This window comes from Hoplias malabaricus, chromosome 8, assembly GCF_029633855.1.
Source record: "Hoplias malabaricus isolate fHopMal1 chromosome 8, fHopMal1.hap1, whole genome shotgun sequence".
Taxonomy (NCBI): Eukaryota; Metazoa; Chordata; class Actinopteri; order Characiformes; family Erythrinidae; genus Hoplias; species Hoplias malabaricus.
In genome coordinates this window covers 877,501-895,234 of record NC_089807.1, presented here as the reverse complement: position 1 = coordinate 895,234, position 17,734 = coordinate 877,501, and the positions used below count along the sequence as shown (strand labels likewise).

At 42.7% G+C, this 17,734-nt stretch overlaps 1 protein-coding gene across 2 annotated transcripts in view; it reads left to right on the top strand.

Moving 5' to 3' along the window:
- The window catches only part of LOC136706170 (MAM domain-containing glycosylphosphatidylinositol anchor protein 1), a 297,644-nt gene that overhangs the window by 158,370 nt on the left and 121,540 nt on the right, over window positions 1-17,734 (top strand). For both annotated transcript variants that reach the window (XM_066680124.1, XM_066680125.1), the window contains exons 5-6: window positions 780-976; window positions 8,968-9,100. In XM_066680124.1, coding sequence (XP_066536221.1) covers window positions 780-976; window positions 8,968-9,100 — 330 coding nt within the window. The remainder of the gene's footprint in view (window positions 1-779; window positions 977-8,967; window positions 9,101-17,734) is intronic.

Genomic DNA, 17,734 nt, shown 5'->3' with positions numbered 1-17,734 from the left:
ATCCATAGATTTTTATATTTTTATTCATCCCTCCCATCAATTCACCAGTCGTCTTTTAATGTTTTATTATTATTAGTAGTAGTATTTTATAATCCTTCGGCATCATTTATTCTTCTGGAAGACAACATGATAAAAAACAAATAGTTCAGTGCATGTTCACATGGGAGTCCACCAACCCACACACTGTGAAACAAGTGCAGAGACTTTAGAACACCCTCTCCCTCATTTTAGTCTGTCCAATCACAGCGCTGGACCCATGTTTATGTGAGAGCACAAAGATGAGGTTAAACACAGTGCGGAGAAATAAGAGCACTGAGTAAAAATGAAGAAAACAAGATTGAAGCAGAGAGAGAACAGAGTGAAAATGGCTAAAAACCAGAGCTTCTGCTCCTCGCTCCTCACTGCTGTGCGCTCGGGGTCGGGGTGAACAGCGAGCGGCTCATTATCATTTAAAGGAACAGGGGCTGTTTACACAGGGGGAGAACACTGCTGTGGGGCTCGTGGGGTTTGGACCGAAGCATGGTCCATTTCATTAAAAACAACAACAGGTTTCAATTCAAATATCTCTATGGTTTAATAGTTGTACCACTTGAAAGTCGTATTATACGTATGTAATATGAGGACTGCAGAGTAATCACAGAGCTGGGTGTCAGTGAGGTTTTCTTATTAAATCTTATAGCTTTTATTAATCAGGACTCACACAGTCTCAGCATCTGGACTTTGACCCCGCAGACTCAGTGATCATTAAATTTGTGTTTATGTGTTTGTTTGTGTTCCAGATTTGGATAAACCTGTGCTCACGGTGCACCAGACCATCAGCGATGTTCGGGGAAACTACTACCAGGAGAAAACTGTGTTTCTGCGCTGCACAGTCAACTCCAACCCTCCTGCCAGGTTCATCTGGAAACGAGGCAATACCCCCATCGAACAAAGTAAAGACAACGGAGTGGACATCTACGAACCTCTATACACACAGGTAAACAACACACACACACACACACATCTACACAGCAGGACACACTCACAGTGCTGACTTGGAGACATTGTAAAGATGCTATGAATTATCTCCCTAACAAGGACACAGGGAATACCACAGTGACTGTGATTTCAGGTGGTTTTAGTTGGTGAGTCATGAACCGATGTGTTCTCAATATTTGGTGCGAATCAAGAGCAACATTCTTTTTGGTATTTGCGATGTTGACCACTGGAATGTAACTTAGGCAGCACAAGAGAACATCGGAACTGACAGGAGAAACAGCCAAAGTGACACAACACATTGAGTAGCACCCAGAGCCAGACTGCTGTAATAATAGGGGGTGTGTAGGAGTGGTCTATGAGTAAGGGATGGAGGTATATGCAGGAATATTTATTAGCAATAAACGAAAGGTAACAAGACAGAGGCAAGTTAACACTAAACAAGGCTAAATGCTAAACGCTGAACACTAAACAAAGCTAAACACTAAACCAGGAATATAAACATAAAACACAAGCGCTAAACAAGAAGGCTAAACACAAATCAAGGCTAAGGACCATCAACATTGAGCAGACATACGTACAATGACCCACAAAACAGGAACCACTGACAAGGACTATATAAAGACAGCACAAACAAGAAACACCAGGACACTAATTAAGACACGTGACACTAAAAACACATGGGAAGGGTATCACATGACCAGGGAACAAGCAGGAAGCAGACACAAGACAGGGGGAAACAGTCACATGACAAGGGGAGCACAAACAAGGAACAAAAACAGAACAGAACACAAAACTAAGCAGATTACAACTGCCCTATATGCTCTCTATGCAAGCTGTGTAGGGCCCTGCAAATTAATGAAGGACCCCTTATCTCCTCCTCACATTAAGTTAGGGAGAGTTAATGTATCATCAGATGATGAAGCGAAACTGTCCTTCAGGAAATGAAAAGAGAAAAAAAAGACTCCACGGGACTGAGCTCCGGGAACAGCAGTGAGGTAAGCGTGTGACTGATTTTCTTGAGGCTGCATTGTTAATAAATAATAGTTAACATGCATAGCAGGGGGAATATATTTAGAGGAGCATGCACTGCGCAGCTGTTCTCCACAACCTTAAAAGACTTGCTGTAAAGTCTAAAGCTGTAAAGTGTAAAGTCCACTGTATCACGAACCAAACTTAGAAGCTGAAAAGTGAACATATAATGATGTTTTTACACTGTCTAGTATTCGTTTAAAAGTTGAGTTCTTCATAGTTTCTGTTCCACCTTAAATGTTGTGGCAGTGTTCACATATCTTTTTGTTACACACGTGTTTTTGTTACACCTTAAACAGTGAAGCGCTTACAGGCACCTGGACAAAACTACTGCATCATTTAAGGTTACACAAATCTGCAAGATGGAAAATAAACAACTATGTTCGCTTCTTTTTCTTCTATTCCACGTTTAGTGCTGCCACTGTTACAGCATTAGCCAAAAATGGAGGGAGAGTACTAGTGGAGAGTCAGGTGCAACTGCCAAAAAATGGTCACATTTTTGCTCACAGAGTTCAGGTATTAGGGGCCCCTTATCAAAATTATGCTTAGGGCCTCAGAAAAAAACAAAAGGCACCTCCAACCAAAAGTCCTAAGAGAATGATCCTCTCTGGTGGTCCATATCCTCATTTACAAATCAGCTTTGTGATGTCTGTGTCTACTGCAGGACGCCTGTGAAAACCCTAGTATAACGTTACCATCTGAACAGCAGTATGTGGTTCGTTTCACAATATATTATTATCACTCATGGTAGTTTTTAACATTTTAAAGCTATTAAAGCTCAGTCCAGAAGGGGGAGCAAATGCTCAGCCCTGAACTCAGTTCCCTTTAGTACAACCATTGGCTCAGGAGCTGATCATTGCCTGGCTCAGGATCTATCTTCATGAATAAGAACATGCCTCGTGTACATGTGTCAATGTGGGCAAACCAGGTCATGTTCTGTTTAAATAAGGTATTACAACTGATGTATCGCTTTTGCTCAAACGGTTATTGCACAGTTTAAAAAACAAAAATGTAGCACTTATTTTGCATATTATTAAGAGACACATAAGCCACAGTTTGTTCTGTTTTGTTCTGATTTATTCAAGTGTTTTACAGACACTTTCATCATACAAAATACTAATGAATGTGAAGAGTAACCAAAAGGGCCATCGTCACAATATAAGCTACGTTTTATTTATTTATTTATTTACTTTTGGAATGAGCTGGAACAGTGCACTGTGCAAGAAATTTGAAGTGCCAAAAAAGTAAAAAGAATATAGTTATCCTTATTTACCTTTTCTTTGATATTTCACTGCGTCTGATTAAACAGCATCATGTTGATAGTAGTTTGGCAGCCTCAGGGTTCAAACGTCTGCCAGAAACAGAGGGGAACATTGGCAGATCTATCACTTATCCTCCCGGGCTAAATCTCTTTTTAATGAAAGGGAAATCCTGTGATTTGATTTTGTTTTCTTCTGGTTTTATAGGTTTTTAATAGGTTTTTATAGGTTTTATTTAAAGAGTTGAGTATGAAATGCTTGGTTATAGACTCTCAGAGTTAGTCTACAGTGGTGGAGCTGGGAAAGACTACAATTTAAAGCTTTTACAACATATTAACATACAACAATCACCTTCTTCATAAGTGGTGGTGCAGCAGGTAGTGTGTCGCAGTCAAACAGCTCCAGGGAGCTGGAGGTTGTGGGTTCAGTTTACAATGAATAAATTAATTAATCATTTTTTTAAAAAAGAACATCAACTCCCCAGAGGTGGATTAAACTTAACTTTAGGAACCAACTGAAAAAAAAACTCTGTATCCCACGTCTGATTTGATGGTGGACTTTGGGTTCTCTCATTCTGGTTCTCCAAGGTGTGGAGTTGTTCCTTCACTTAAGAGCAAGGCTGCCTTTTGCCTTCAGGTTGGAGTTTCCAGAGGTTCTCAACTTTTCCACTTGTTGGAACCGGTTCTGTTCCTGTTCACAAACCTAATTTGGAACCATGTGGCACATTTCCACCAACGAAAACCAGAAAATAGGAACCAGAGGGTAGTTCCCACACAAAAAAAAATGTATTGTGCATAGGTTGCTCTGTAATTGCTCAGGAGACTAAATTTCCTTTGGCGAATCAGAATGAGACACATGAGAAACAAGAGAGATACAGGGGAGAGTAGGCTTAAGTTAATCTGGCAAATCTGAGCACAGTGTGTGACTACTGAGCTCTTCACTAACACTACTTTAAAATATTCTTTATCCTTCTGTCTGATCTCATTGTTTAGGAGAAATCGGAGCAATATTAGTAAGATCTCATTTTTGATTTTCTCTGGGTAGTTTCTTTAGTGTGAACCGTGACAGCGTCTGTGGGTGCACTGAGATAAAGAAGCTCCGGAAAGAGCTCAGCACAGTGCTAAATCGCTATGGCACAGTGGACTTGTCTTTTACAGAGTGTTATATCATCCTCAGTGGTTTTCTGGGTAAAGACCAGAGATCCAGACGAGTCTGTGGAGCGTTTCATTTTGAAACGGGGAAATGCCAAAAAGGAAACAATGCTACATTTGTTTTCTGGTTAGATGAGAACATCGCAAGGAAATAGAAACAAAAATAGAAACACTGTTTTCTTCTGTAAACAGTGGGTAAGCCATGACTCTGTCCTGACTCTTTCCCTTTATCTCTGGCTCTGAAGTTGAATTCAGACACAGCCACGGTGGATCCCAGCCCTCACAGTGCCCCCCCGAAGGTGACGTATCCTTGGTTCCCATGAAATCTGATGGAAACTCCGTGGGCCAGTACCATGGAGAACATGCAGGTCTTAAACAGAACCGGTTGAAGAAGCAGAGTTTATTTGCTGGAAAAGTGCTGTTTCAGGGATCCCTGAGAGGTCAAACAGAGTAGTGCTATTCCCATGATATTTCTTTCTCGTGATACACGCATTAAAAGCTTGAAGGACCATTCTTCTATGGGAAAAATATTTAGAAAATTAGAATGTATTACAGCAGCTGAGAGACGAGAGTCTTTTTAAAGTGGATTTATGAAAGGAGCCCCTTCAGTCTGTCTGGGTGAAGATATAAAGCATTCAGTTTGTTCTATTATTTCCGAGCGCATTTTCAAATAATCATTAGAGCAGCGGCGTGCAGCCTGTGTAGAGGAGATGTTTTATGTCGTACAGTCTGAAAGCCAATGCTCTCAATTCCCTCGGCTGCCGTTCTGAAGATGACGACGTGCTTTGGTTAAGGTCTCGCTGAGCAGCAGTGTCTCCGCTAAAACATCTCTGCTTTTTCGTAACAGGAACAGTCAGAATCACAGGATTCCTCACAGTCAATAAGGGGAGTTATGAAGCCCCAGACAAGTCAGTTAGGCTGTGTACACCTCACATTAGCAAGGTTAGCAGACTTGTATCTGTGGGTTGTGGGGACATTACATAGACTTCCATTCATTTTGTGGAGACTTTTCATTAACTTTTTCAAGTCTCTGAATGTGAGTGTGTAAACAGGTTTTTGTCTCTACAATGTGACATATTCCTGATGCACACACACACACACACACACACTTTTCTCCCAGTCCCGACACATGGTGGCAGGTGGAAAGTCTGTGTCTTTATCCACAGGTGTGTGAGTGTGTTAGTGAGTGACTGGGTGAGTGTGAAACTGTGTGTGTGTGTGTGTGTGAGAGAGAGAGAGAGAGAGAGAGAGAGAGAGAGAGAGAGAGAGAGTTTGAGTGAGTAACTTGGAGAGTGTGAAAGTGTGTGTGTGTGTGTGAGAGAGAGAGTGTTTATGAGTGAGTGACTGGGTGAGTGTGTGTGTGTGTGTGTGTGTGTGTGCGTGTGTGTGTGTATGAGTGATTGAGTGAGTGTGTGATGGAGTGATGTTGTGCTCAGGGTGTGTTTCAAATTCACTCCCAGTGTTTCCAGGTAAGCTCCGTGGTTACAAGAGCAAATGAATGAATGAATGAATGAATGAATGAATGAATGAACAATGTCAAAGCAGCAAAAACAAAAATCCTAAAGCTGTATGGAATCATACCTGCCTGAGGTACCTGTGATTCACCCTATACGAGTTTAGAAAAGTGCGTGTGATAAAGTGGTGACCCTCTGCCTTAGAGACCACTGTATTTGTTTAAAGTCAGTTATTGAGACACTGAATGTAGAGCTGGGAGGAGTCTTTTCTGACCAAAGCAGTGGTGTCCCCTCGGCCCGAGAGCAGGACGACACAGGAAATGAGTGATGAACCCATGAACTGAAAGCCATTATTAAAGACCACTTTGCATAAGGAGAAAGAGATGGGAGAAGAACGAGGGACTGAGATGATGTCTTTACAATTCATCACTTTAACGACAATGATCCATCTCTCAGGCGGACCCCGCACATGACTGATTCATTCATAAAACATCCCTCCACACTTTTCTTTCTTTTCCTCTCACTCTCTATCTACTTATTTTTCTCTCATTCAGTTTCTCATTGTCTGTCTCTCTCTATACCACTCTCTCTGTCTCTCATTCTGTCTCCTCTGTATCTCTCTCTCTCTTACTTTCTCTTCTGTTTTCTCCCTTTTCTCTCTCTCGCTCTTTTCTCTCCTTTTTCATCTTTCTCCTCCCACATCAGTTACCCTTCACTCCTTCTCTTTCCTGTAATTATTAGGTATTATTTCACCACTGTGGTAATAGCATTAATGTAAAAATAAAGGGTTTGAGAAATATCAGTCACTGAGTGAACTCTGAAGACATCGTAGAGTTGAAGTAGTTCATTGATGTTGAAGCAGCTGTTCTGTTGGTAAACATTGTTAGTGCTGCTCTTAAAGAAAGTCCCCCTGTCTCTCATTTTAAGACACGAGCGCTAACTTACGCCTAATTTTAGGAATGGCCTCAAACTGGTGGTCAAGCGTTTTAAGAACAACCCAAAAGCTGAATTCATAAAAATAAATAAATAAATATAAAAAATGATGACACTCTGATTCATGTGAAAATATTTAAACATATTTTCATATTTGAGCTTCATTTTGTATTTTACTTTTATCAAAAACAAGATCTGCTTTTTTTTTCTCCCTCAGTTTGAGTTGTCCTCAATTACACATCTCCCACCATCTCGTGTTCACTTCAGAAAGTTTCCTGCTTGAGATCTGTCCCTGTTCAGATGTGAGGGTGGGATCTAGTTTGTCACTGGCTCCTGAACAAGTGACTGACGTATCAAAGCAATAAACCCCACCCACAGAATAAAACAAACCCCCCGGTCTGTCACCACTGGACGGAGGTTTGCAGGAGCTGCAGTTTGTAGCAGAGTGTTAACAGCTGTGTGTAATTATCATCTCATAGAACGTGAAGTGGGTAAATGTCAGGTCATATTACATCCACCTGTCAATCACTTCTTCAGTAGCCAAAGACTGGAGCAGTGATGGACACTGGGAGAACAGTGGACAGAAGAGAGAAAAGTCTATTTTTTTCTCCAGTTTTAGAGATGCATGTTTTATTGGGGGCATCACAGTGGTGCAGCAGGTAGTAGCTCCAGGGTCCTGAGGTTGTGGGTTCGAGTCCTGCTCCAGGAGGAGTTTGGTGTGTCCTCCACGTGTCTGGGTGGGTTTCCGGACACGCTCCAAAAACACACGTTTGTAGGTGGATTGGAGACTCAAAAATGTCCGTAGTTGTGAGTGAGTAAGTGAATGTGTGTGTGTCGCCCTGTGAAGGACTGGTGCCCCCTCCAGGGTGTTTTCCTGCCTTGCGCCCAGTGATTCAGGGTAGGTTCCGGACCCACCACGGCCCTGAACTGGATAAGTGCCGGGCCAGCCTCAAAGACGCCTATGTGCTTACTTCTAGTGTTGAAACACACATGTGCGAGTAGGAACTGCCGTATTTCACAGAGATAACTTAAGGTGGCATCACTGCACCACTACACTGTCTGTTAGTTCAGCCATATTTCACACAGCAGTTTGTGAACTAAATTTGGAACCATTCGGTGGTTACCAGAGTGCTCTTTCTGGGACCTAAAAAAAATGCTTGTTCAAGGGGTCAAAGAGTTGAGAGCTGAACTGGGGACGCACTCGCGCTACTTCAGTGCTGTAGCTCTACCATCCACCGAGGAGCAGCTTAGTGTTTTACTGGAGCCTCCAACAGAAATGTGTTGGATGTTGTTGAGGTGATATTTATAATAGTCTGTTTATTATGTTTGGGGAATGTTTCTGTGACACAGCCTTTTGTTTTCTACTATGTATTTCACAAACAGAAAGTCATCTTGTGTGTCCCTATAATGACACAAATACACGGACACACCTCACCGTTATTGACTTTCTGACGAGTGAATTACATCTGAACGGCTTTGTGTTTAACTTTACACCACATCAGGGGAAATCTCTGGATTATTAAAGAGCACCAGAGTGAGGTGTTACTCAAAATAAACGCGTCTGTGGATTAGTGACAGCACCGTTTTGTCAGTTGGACCATTATAGAAATGTAAATCAGTAATAAATATCTAGTTCCCACTGATGCCTTGTTCTTTTATCGAGTGTAGACTACTGATAAAACTTTAAGGTGCTTTTAGAAATGTTCAAAAACGTAAATGTTAAAATGTTATCTTGCTGCTTTCTGGTGAACGAGTTACTTTAATGTCATCTCAACACGGTGCTTCAGTTTTGTAGCTTTGTGTGAACATGGAAGGCTTTCCATGATCACACACACACACACACACTATAAAACAACACACTGTTTAAAATATTTGTCATTATTTTAAACAAAGATATTGATATGAGGCACCAAAGCTTCTCCAGACCTTCCAATGATGAGGGCATGTATTTTGGGCTTTTCCTGACTTTGAAAACCTCTGTGATAATGGCTATAAGACTAATGTGGATCCGGCTAAACCAGGCTTGCCCAGTTTCTCTTTGCCCTTGTATTTGGACAACGATGATTTGTTCCTAAATGGTTCCTAGAAGTTCTTTGGATTTTCTGAGGAATAACTGATACTTTTATGTGATTTAAACCTCTGTGTGTTTACATGTTTATACAGGGCGAGACGAAGGTACTGAAACTGAAGAACCTGCGCCCTCAGGACTTTGCTAACTACACCTGCCAGGTGTCTGTGCGCAATGTGTGTGACATTCCCGACAGCTCCGTCACCTTCCGTCTGACCAACGCCACAAGTGAGTTCACTTCCAGTTTTTACCTCTGCCTATCACTCTTCTGCATCCCTCCAATACATTATGGACAAGCACCTCTGGCTGGTGTCGATGACCTAGAGATCTGCTTGGTTATTTATAAATCTGGAGCTTTGTATTATATCTCTCTCCTTTGGCAGAAATTGTTGACCCTGCACAAGGTACAGGTGAATACATATATATAATATATACAGTGATGGTAGTGAATGCTGCTGCACAGAACTAACTGCCTTTAGAGGTTTTCACATATAAAGAAGCTATCATAACAGTTGTGCAAGTTTAGTGTTATTTCAGGCATTAATAGACTAGGGCTCCATTTTTTTAGCCACATTGGAAGTGCAGATATAAGACATGAGAATGCTGTGCAGACTCATGTGTCCTGGCAGAAATGTTGTTTGCTATTTTCGTGACTGGTGACAGTGCAGTAATCCAGGTCAGAACAGGCTGATTTCACCTTATTAAAGAGTTTATTAATTACTTTCATTTCTGCACAGCTCTCGGCAGAGGGAACATTACAAACGCACATATTACACCTTCCTCATATCTGAATAAGTTCAAGAGACAACAGAGAGGCCGAAGTCAAAACAGCGTTATTGAGTTTATTAAATAGAGCTAGAAAAAGAGAATAAACACACTAAACAAGAGAGAAACTAAACATGAGAACTGGTAAAACACAGACAACATGAAATTAACTGAGAGAGAGTAACTAAAAGAAAGAAACAAATCAAACAGTCAAAGGGTTGAGTAACTACAAAAAATAAATAAATAAATAAATAATACTGAGGCATAGACAGTGACTAGAGGAAAAGCAGAAATTACTAGGGGTGCTTTCATATAATTTTGCTACTGCTCCTGTCATCCCCCTTCCCACTGTTCCTCTTCTCGCTGGTAGTAGGTGGATGAATTGAGGAGAGAAAAGGAAGAGAAGGAATGTAGAGGATGACCAGTAATTGTGGAAATGGGACAGAGCTGGGGGCAGGGTGTGAAGATGGTGTTTTTCTGAAAACACCCCAAGACAAAGAAACAGACAAAAGGAAAAGAACCATGAACTAGGACAGAGTCCAGAGGTCAAACATAAAGATTAGGGACATGTTAGGTATCAAGAGCCACAAGGGAACAGGGATTTATTCTTGAGGTTTAGGGCTAATGTGAGGATGAGACGGACACATGGGGAAAGTACTGTCACACTTTCTCTGTATAAAGACTTTCAAAGTTTGTGTTGTCAGTGAGATGCGTAAGGTATGTGAAATAAATGAGCTACATTTTTGTCCATAGCATAATATGGTCACTCACAACATGTGACTTTACTACCATCACTGTCCTATTAAACTCATGTAGCTCTAAAAATGCTAACTTTACAGGAGAAGGAGAAAACCTTCTTAACTTTCACTGGAAGTCAATGTAAAAAGATTTAACAAAGATAAACTTTGGAGCGTTTCTATTGGCCATTCGTCATGAAATTTTCACACAGTGTGAAGAACAGTGGTTGTGTCCCAGTGAAGTAGTAACTAAACATCCACAAACACTGAGATGCAGGTTTCTCTTAGGACAGTTGTGATATAGGCTAATACCTACTGACCATGAGCTGCCCTTGTCCTAGTCACACGCCCTGCACAGACAGAGAGAGCATGTGACCATAAATTCATAAATTATTCTAACATTCATTGTACATGAAGCAAACAGTTGTATAACTCAGATCAGGGCTGATATTAGTGTAACACACTGCTCTGACAATCATCTCTGTGGAGTAAATGATTAATTAAAACTAACTTTTTATTAATTGCTCTTAATTGGCCTGCCCCTCTTTGATCATTACTTATACAGATCATGAAGTACAGATTGTAGAGAGAACAGTACGGAAGCGTTATTTCTCTCGCACATCGTCAGAGCAAACCAAGGAGAATAGCACTGATCTAAGCTCTGTACAAGTTACTGATGCACTAAATGCAGACAGGTGTGAGTGACTGTTTCTCTCTTCTTAGTCAAATCAACACCATGAGATGCATTTAAAACATTCATTCATTCATTATCTGTAACCCTTATCCAGTTCAGGGTCGCGGTGGGTCCAGAGCCTACCTGGAATCATTGGGCGCAAGGCGGGAACACAACCTGGAGGGGGCACCAGTCCTTCACAGGGCAACTCTCTACCCCATGCCTCTTGACTTTAGGCTGGTCTACAGTTGTTGGGAACATCAGTTATCTCTGTTTTTTTTTTACATTCAGAAGCTCAGTGCCTTTTAAGGTGGAGCGGTGTGTGCGAGTAAAAAGCGACTGTATCTTTTAAGGTGGAGCAGTGTGTGTGAGTAAGAAGCGACGGTATCTTTTAATGTGGAGCGGTGTGTGTGAGTAAGAAGTGACTGTATCTTTTAAGGTGGAGCGGTGTGTGTGAGTAAGAAGTGACTGTATCTTTTAAGGTGGAGCGGTGTGTGTGAGTAAGAAGCGACTGTCTTTTAAGGTGGAGCGGTGTGTGTGAGTAAGAAGTGACTGTATCTTTTAAGGTGAAGCGGTGTGTGTGAGTAAGAAGCGACTGTCTTTTAATGTGGAGCGGTGTGTGTGAGTAAGAAGCGACTGTATCTTTTAAGGTGGAGCGGTGTGTGTGAGTAAGAAGCGACTGTATCTTTTAAGGTGGAGCGGTGTGTGTGAGTAAGAAGCGACTGTATCTTTTAAGGTGGAGCGGTGTGTGTGAGTAAGAAGCGACTGTATCTTTTAAGGTGGAGCGGTGTGTGTGAGTAAGAAGCGACTGTATCTTTTAAGGTGGAGCGGTGTGTGTGAGTAAGAAGTGACTGTATCTTGTTGGTGTCTGAAGTGTAAATTGTCTGTAAGTGTTTATTCACTGTTTGAATTCCCACAGAAACTCACGTGTAACTCGAGCTGTTTAGTTTTGTAGCACTTTCGCTTTGTGTTTACTTTTATTTAGAGTCAGTTTCTATTTGAGTAAAAACTGTACTGTAATATAAAGGCCGAAGGGACTCTGTCCACACCCTTAGAGCTGAAAATAAACAGAAAGATGATGTAATGGAGCCGCTCCGTGACACAGCACACTTCAATATCTCTCTTTCACACTCTGCCACTTTTCTATCTGTCTTTTTTAATTAATTTACTTCTGACCTCTCTCTCTTTTCTTCTCATATCTGTGGTGATTTATGGCAATTAGAGCTGGCTTGCTTTGTTCATTTTCTCACTGCTGAAGTTTATTTTCAGTCCACAGTAAACGTGTACATTTTGTCTGTAGATTTTATAGTTGTTTCTTTGTGTTTTGTTTCTATTGATAACACTGTCAAAGCTGCAGCTACTCACTCCTACACAGGTCACCTACACCTACAGAAACGATCACATTGAACACTTAGAGCACTCAGTGTGGTCAAAAATTTGTAGAAAGTGAAGAAAACCTACAGGTTCGCCTTAAACAGAAGCCCTGAAGGAAAAGGTGAAGCAGAAGTGTGTTTCTGAGTCAAACTTATTGACTCAGGACTTATTTTAAACTTATTTTCTTGTTTGTGTAACACACAGCACAAATCACCCTGAGCTATATTCCAGGTCAAAAGCTGGACTCTTTTAATTAATAACACACATTTTGTAGTCTATATGTTGCTCTGCATACTTTATTAGCCCCCTTTCCCCCTGTTCCTCAGCGCTCAGGATCCCCACAGAGCAGGTGTGATGTGGTGGTGGATCATTCTCAGCGCTGCAGTGACACTGACGTGGTGGTGGTGTGTTAGTGTGTGTTGTGCTGGTGTAGAGTGGATCAGACACAGCAGTGCTGCTGGAGTTTTTAAACGCTGCAGGGTCACTACTCGACTTGACTCTACTCGTCTTTCTCCACTCCTCCACCAGGTGAATCAGGTCCTGATTCTGGTTCTGGAAGCGGGTTCTAGTTTAGTGGCTGTTCTCTTGTGGTTCAGAGCGAGTCGAGTAGGGACTAAACCGTAGCGTGTAAACCTTGCAGAGCACTGATCGTCCAGAGAGAGTCGTCACTCTACGCCACACAACGCAGACGACCAGCACCAACTCTCCATCTGTAAAATCTCCAGCTGCAGCAGAGATCACGTTTATTTTTATCCGACTCACGACGGCAGCTCGTAAAATGACGCCGTGGTCTTTTGAAGAGGTTCAAACGCTCCTTGGATCGGTGGCCGACGAAAGAATCCAGCGAGAGCTGGACGCTGCAACAAGGAAGGAACAAACTCTACTGATCTGTCTGAACTGATGACGGAGCTGTGTTCAGTCCCAAACAACAACAACACACCAATACACCATGAGTAAACACCGCTTAACGTTACCACCGCCGTTGTTGTGGTTTCCACAGCCCACTGTTCCCCTTAGAGACGGGGTTAGAGACGACACCAGATATATTTCAGGGGGGAGCTGTGGGAGTGGAAAACCAACCAGGGACCAATCAGAGAGTAGAGTCCAGTAGAGTCAGGACCATGCAGTGGAAAAACTATATTTCTCTTCAGCCAGGACTGATATTAACCTGAAACACTGCTCTGATGATGACAAACACTGTGGTATGAATAGTTAATCACAACTAGCTTTTTATTAATATCTTATTAATTAAGTTTTGGTTATTGTTTAGAGATAATTGAAAAAACACTATTTAAAGAAAACAAGACAAATAAATAAATGAAATAGATAAATAAATGAAAGCATAGATCTGAGCTCTTTATAAATTACTGATGCACTAGATGCAAGAGAGTGTTTATTTTTCTAAACGCTCCTGGTAAAATTAGCAGCATGATGTGTCTAGATATAAAAAATAAATTGTGTAATCTGATTAAAAGAGATGCTGAGCTTTTGTTGTTATTAGTTGCCATTGTTTTGTTTTCCTTTCTTCTCCGATTAGTGGAGAATCAAGAGAAACCCAGAAACCTTCTTTGAATCCATAAAGTCTGCAGACACTCTCTCCCTACACACACACACACACACACACACACACACACACACACACCCCTTGCACAAACAGTGCCCCGGGGAGCAAAAACACACACTGGCACAAATTGGAATTTGTTTTGCTGCGTGACACAATCGCGGTGCTGAAAGACGGCCTGTCTCCGAAAGAGTGGTTTGTTTTCTTGTTGATTGTCTCGCTCTTTCACTGTGAGCGGGGAGAAGACAGGGCCGAGGGAAGCAGAAGAAGGAAGTTCATATGAAGGGGTTGCTTCTGGTTCGCTGTAAATATCTGTGTCTTTGTGAAAGATTGAGGGAGAAGTGTCCCAGGCTTTTTAGAGTTTGTTTTTGAGAGAGGAGGCTGAAGGAGACTGTGTCTTTGGAGGCTTTCTGAGTGCGCGGCTGTTTTATATTACGGTCGATATACAGCGGGGTGAAACTCTAAACCGTCCGGACAGACCGGCACTACTTTGAAGGTCAGTGTTCAGCTGAAACACAGAACAGCTCCTTTAAATCAGGGAGCTGTAACTCAGTGCATCCTCTGTGTCATTTACAGGGAAGTTGATGGCTACTGTCACCATTTGGAATCACTTTATTTGTCGTTATTGTTTGAGGAGACATTGTATATTTTCCAGCTTACAGTGTTTGTGTGTTTACACTCATCAGCCACACGATTAAAACCCCTGACCAGTTTAGTAAATAACACTGATGATCTGGTTACTGTGTGATTTAATAGCTGCCAAAAACACCTACTTGTTCTTATTGTATCTATTTGTATTGTGTTAAAAATGGAAGACACAACAGTCCAGGAATCTTCCTGTTCATTAGGTTCTTTTTCGAGTGTTTCACCAGCACAGGCACAGCAGCAACACAACTATGTAAAACATCACTCACTTCTCACAGACATATGAGGCTGAAGTCAGCTTTTAGTTTGCCACTGTCCTGTTCCACCTTAAATGGTGCAGAAGGCGCCTTGTTCGTAGGTTGCAGTGACATAATGTTTTTGTTGCGAGCGCCATATTAGGGAGTGACTGTCTGTTTAAGAGCACTAATGTAAATGAATGAGTAAAACTGTTACATTTATCTCATACACAGCTCCTCTCTCTGTGCTGGAGAGAGTCTCACAGCAGTCACGAGCACAGAAACCCATCTCCTCTCTGTCAGTGGGTGAAGGATCGCACGTTGGTAGATGGATTGGAGACTTGTGTCCGTATGTGTGTGTGTGTTTGTGTGTGTGTGTGTCTGTGTGTTGCCCTGTGAAGGACTGGTGCCCCCTCCAGGTTGTGTTCTGCCTTGCACTCAAAATACACCATTGTAGTATTCAAATTAAACCATTTTAGGTTTCATTGTAATTTAAGAACACACACACACACACACACACACCCGACTGGGTGGACGCAGATGCAACAACACACCAGACTTAATTTCATCAAAAGAAAACCAACAGAGGTAGACAGAAGAAATGTGGGCAGGGAGACAGATGCAGACAGACCTAGACAGGGAGACAGACGCAGACAGATGCAGACAGGGAGACAGACACAGACAGACCTAGGCAGGGAGACAGATACAGACAGACCTAGACAGGGAGACAGATGCAGACAGACCTAGACAGGGAGACAGATGCAGACAGGGAGACAGACACAGACAGACCTAGACAGGGAGACAGATGCAGACAGACCTAGACAGGGAGACAGACGCAGACAGATGCAGACAGGGAGACAGACGCAGACAGATGCAGACAGGGAGACAGACACAGACAGACCTAGACAGGGAGACAGACGCAGACAGACCTAGACAGGGAGACAGATGCAGACAGACCTAGACAGGGAGACAAACCTAGACAGGGAGACAGACGCAGACAGACCTAGACAGGGAGACAGACGCAGACAGACCTACACAGGGAGACAGATGCAGACAGACCTAGACAGGGAGACAGACGCAGAAAGACCTAGACAGGGAGACAGACGCAGACAGACGCAGACAGGGAGACAGATGCAGACAGACAGGGAGACAGACACAGACAGGGAGACAAACACAGACAGGGAGACAGACGCAGACAGACCTAGTCAGGGAGACAGACGCAGACAGGTAGACAGACGCAGACAGACCTAGTCAGGGAGACAGACGCAGACAGGTAGACAGACGCAGACAGACCTAGTCAGGGAGACAGACGCAGACAGGTAGACAGACGCAGACAAACCTAGACAGGGAGACAGATGCAGACAGACCTAGACAGGGAGACAGTGGAATCGTTGTAGAGAGAGGGTTACAGACTAGAAAGGTACACCAAGGGAAGCACTAACAGACCAGAGAGAGAGAGAGAGACCAACCGAGCACAGAAAGGGAAACACTAACAGACTAGAAAAGCACAAAATTGCAAGGTGCTAGTAGACTACAGACAAGAGAGATACAAACAGACTAAAGCAACCACGATGGATACAGTCAGACCAGACACGTGCACAAAGGGCAAGCCAAACAGTGGGACACAGGTACAAAAGGTAATGTCCAACAAAGAAACACTGACACAGGGGAACATAAATACACACCACAGACAAGGAACACCCGGGACACATAACCACAGAGGAGGCACAACGAGAGGGTGGAGCTAAGGCGGAGACAAGAACAACAAGAAACAGAGCCATGTACTTCATGAGCTCATGGTGGGGACAACAGACACAGGACAGTTCAGGACAGGGCCAGGGCGTGACACACACACACACACACACACACACACACACACACACTGCTAGCCTGTGTGAGCATATGGGGGCTGTAAAACACATGAAGACCTGGGCACAGACCTGGGCAGTTAGTGTTCTCCTACAATGATGTAGAGCTGTGGGGTTGTGGTAGCAGCAGTGTGAGAAGACCGAAGTGGTGTTCTCATGTCTCAGAGGAAGCATGTGATCCTCTCTCTCAGGCTCAGGGCCTTGTGTGTGTTTAAGGGAAATCCTAGAGAATGGGGAAACCGAAGTGGGTCAAAGAATTTTTTTTTTTTTTTTTTTGAAGAAGACTTTTAGAGAAGATGATTTTAATTCCACGTTTAACGCACCCACGCTCAGAAAACACAATCCTGTCGCCTCCTATCTCTCTGCCTCGGTTGCTATGGCAGGGTCTGGTAACAGCGCTGTGGTCCGCGTGTCTCAGAGTGTACTTGGCCTGTCTTGGTTACGAGATTCATCAAATACAGATTACATCACTGTGGAGCTGAGAGTCTCACACTTCCCTCACCATTCTCTGACTGTCTCCCACTTTTAATTGGCTGATTGTGAGTCAGTTTTGTCGGACGAGATGGAGTCGATGTTATCAGATCTCGCTGATGAGTAAGAAACGAGAAGAGAAGAGTACGTTATGTACAGGAAGGAGAGGTGGACTGAAGTGAGACAGGATTGAGACAGAAGAAGACAGATGGGAGACATTTTTTGTGTGATTTTGTCCGAATGGTAGAGAAACAGATGAATATATATTTAAAGGAGCAATCTGTAATACTGACACCAAGCGTTTAAAACTGGAACTTTAATGTCTCCTCCCCCTCCTTATGAAAATGAACCCGTCGTTCAACATAAACACTACGACTCGTGAACAGACAACACTGGACAAAGACCTGAGAAACGAGGAGAATAAATAGAGAGAGAGAGACACTTGAGGAACAAAGGGACGGAGTCAAGGGGGAGCGTCTGAGTTGTTACAGAGAACTACAGGAAGTAGAGCAGTGGAGGAATCCCCTCAGAA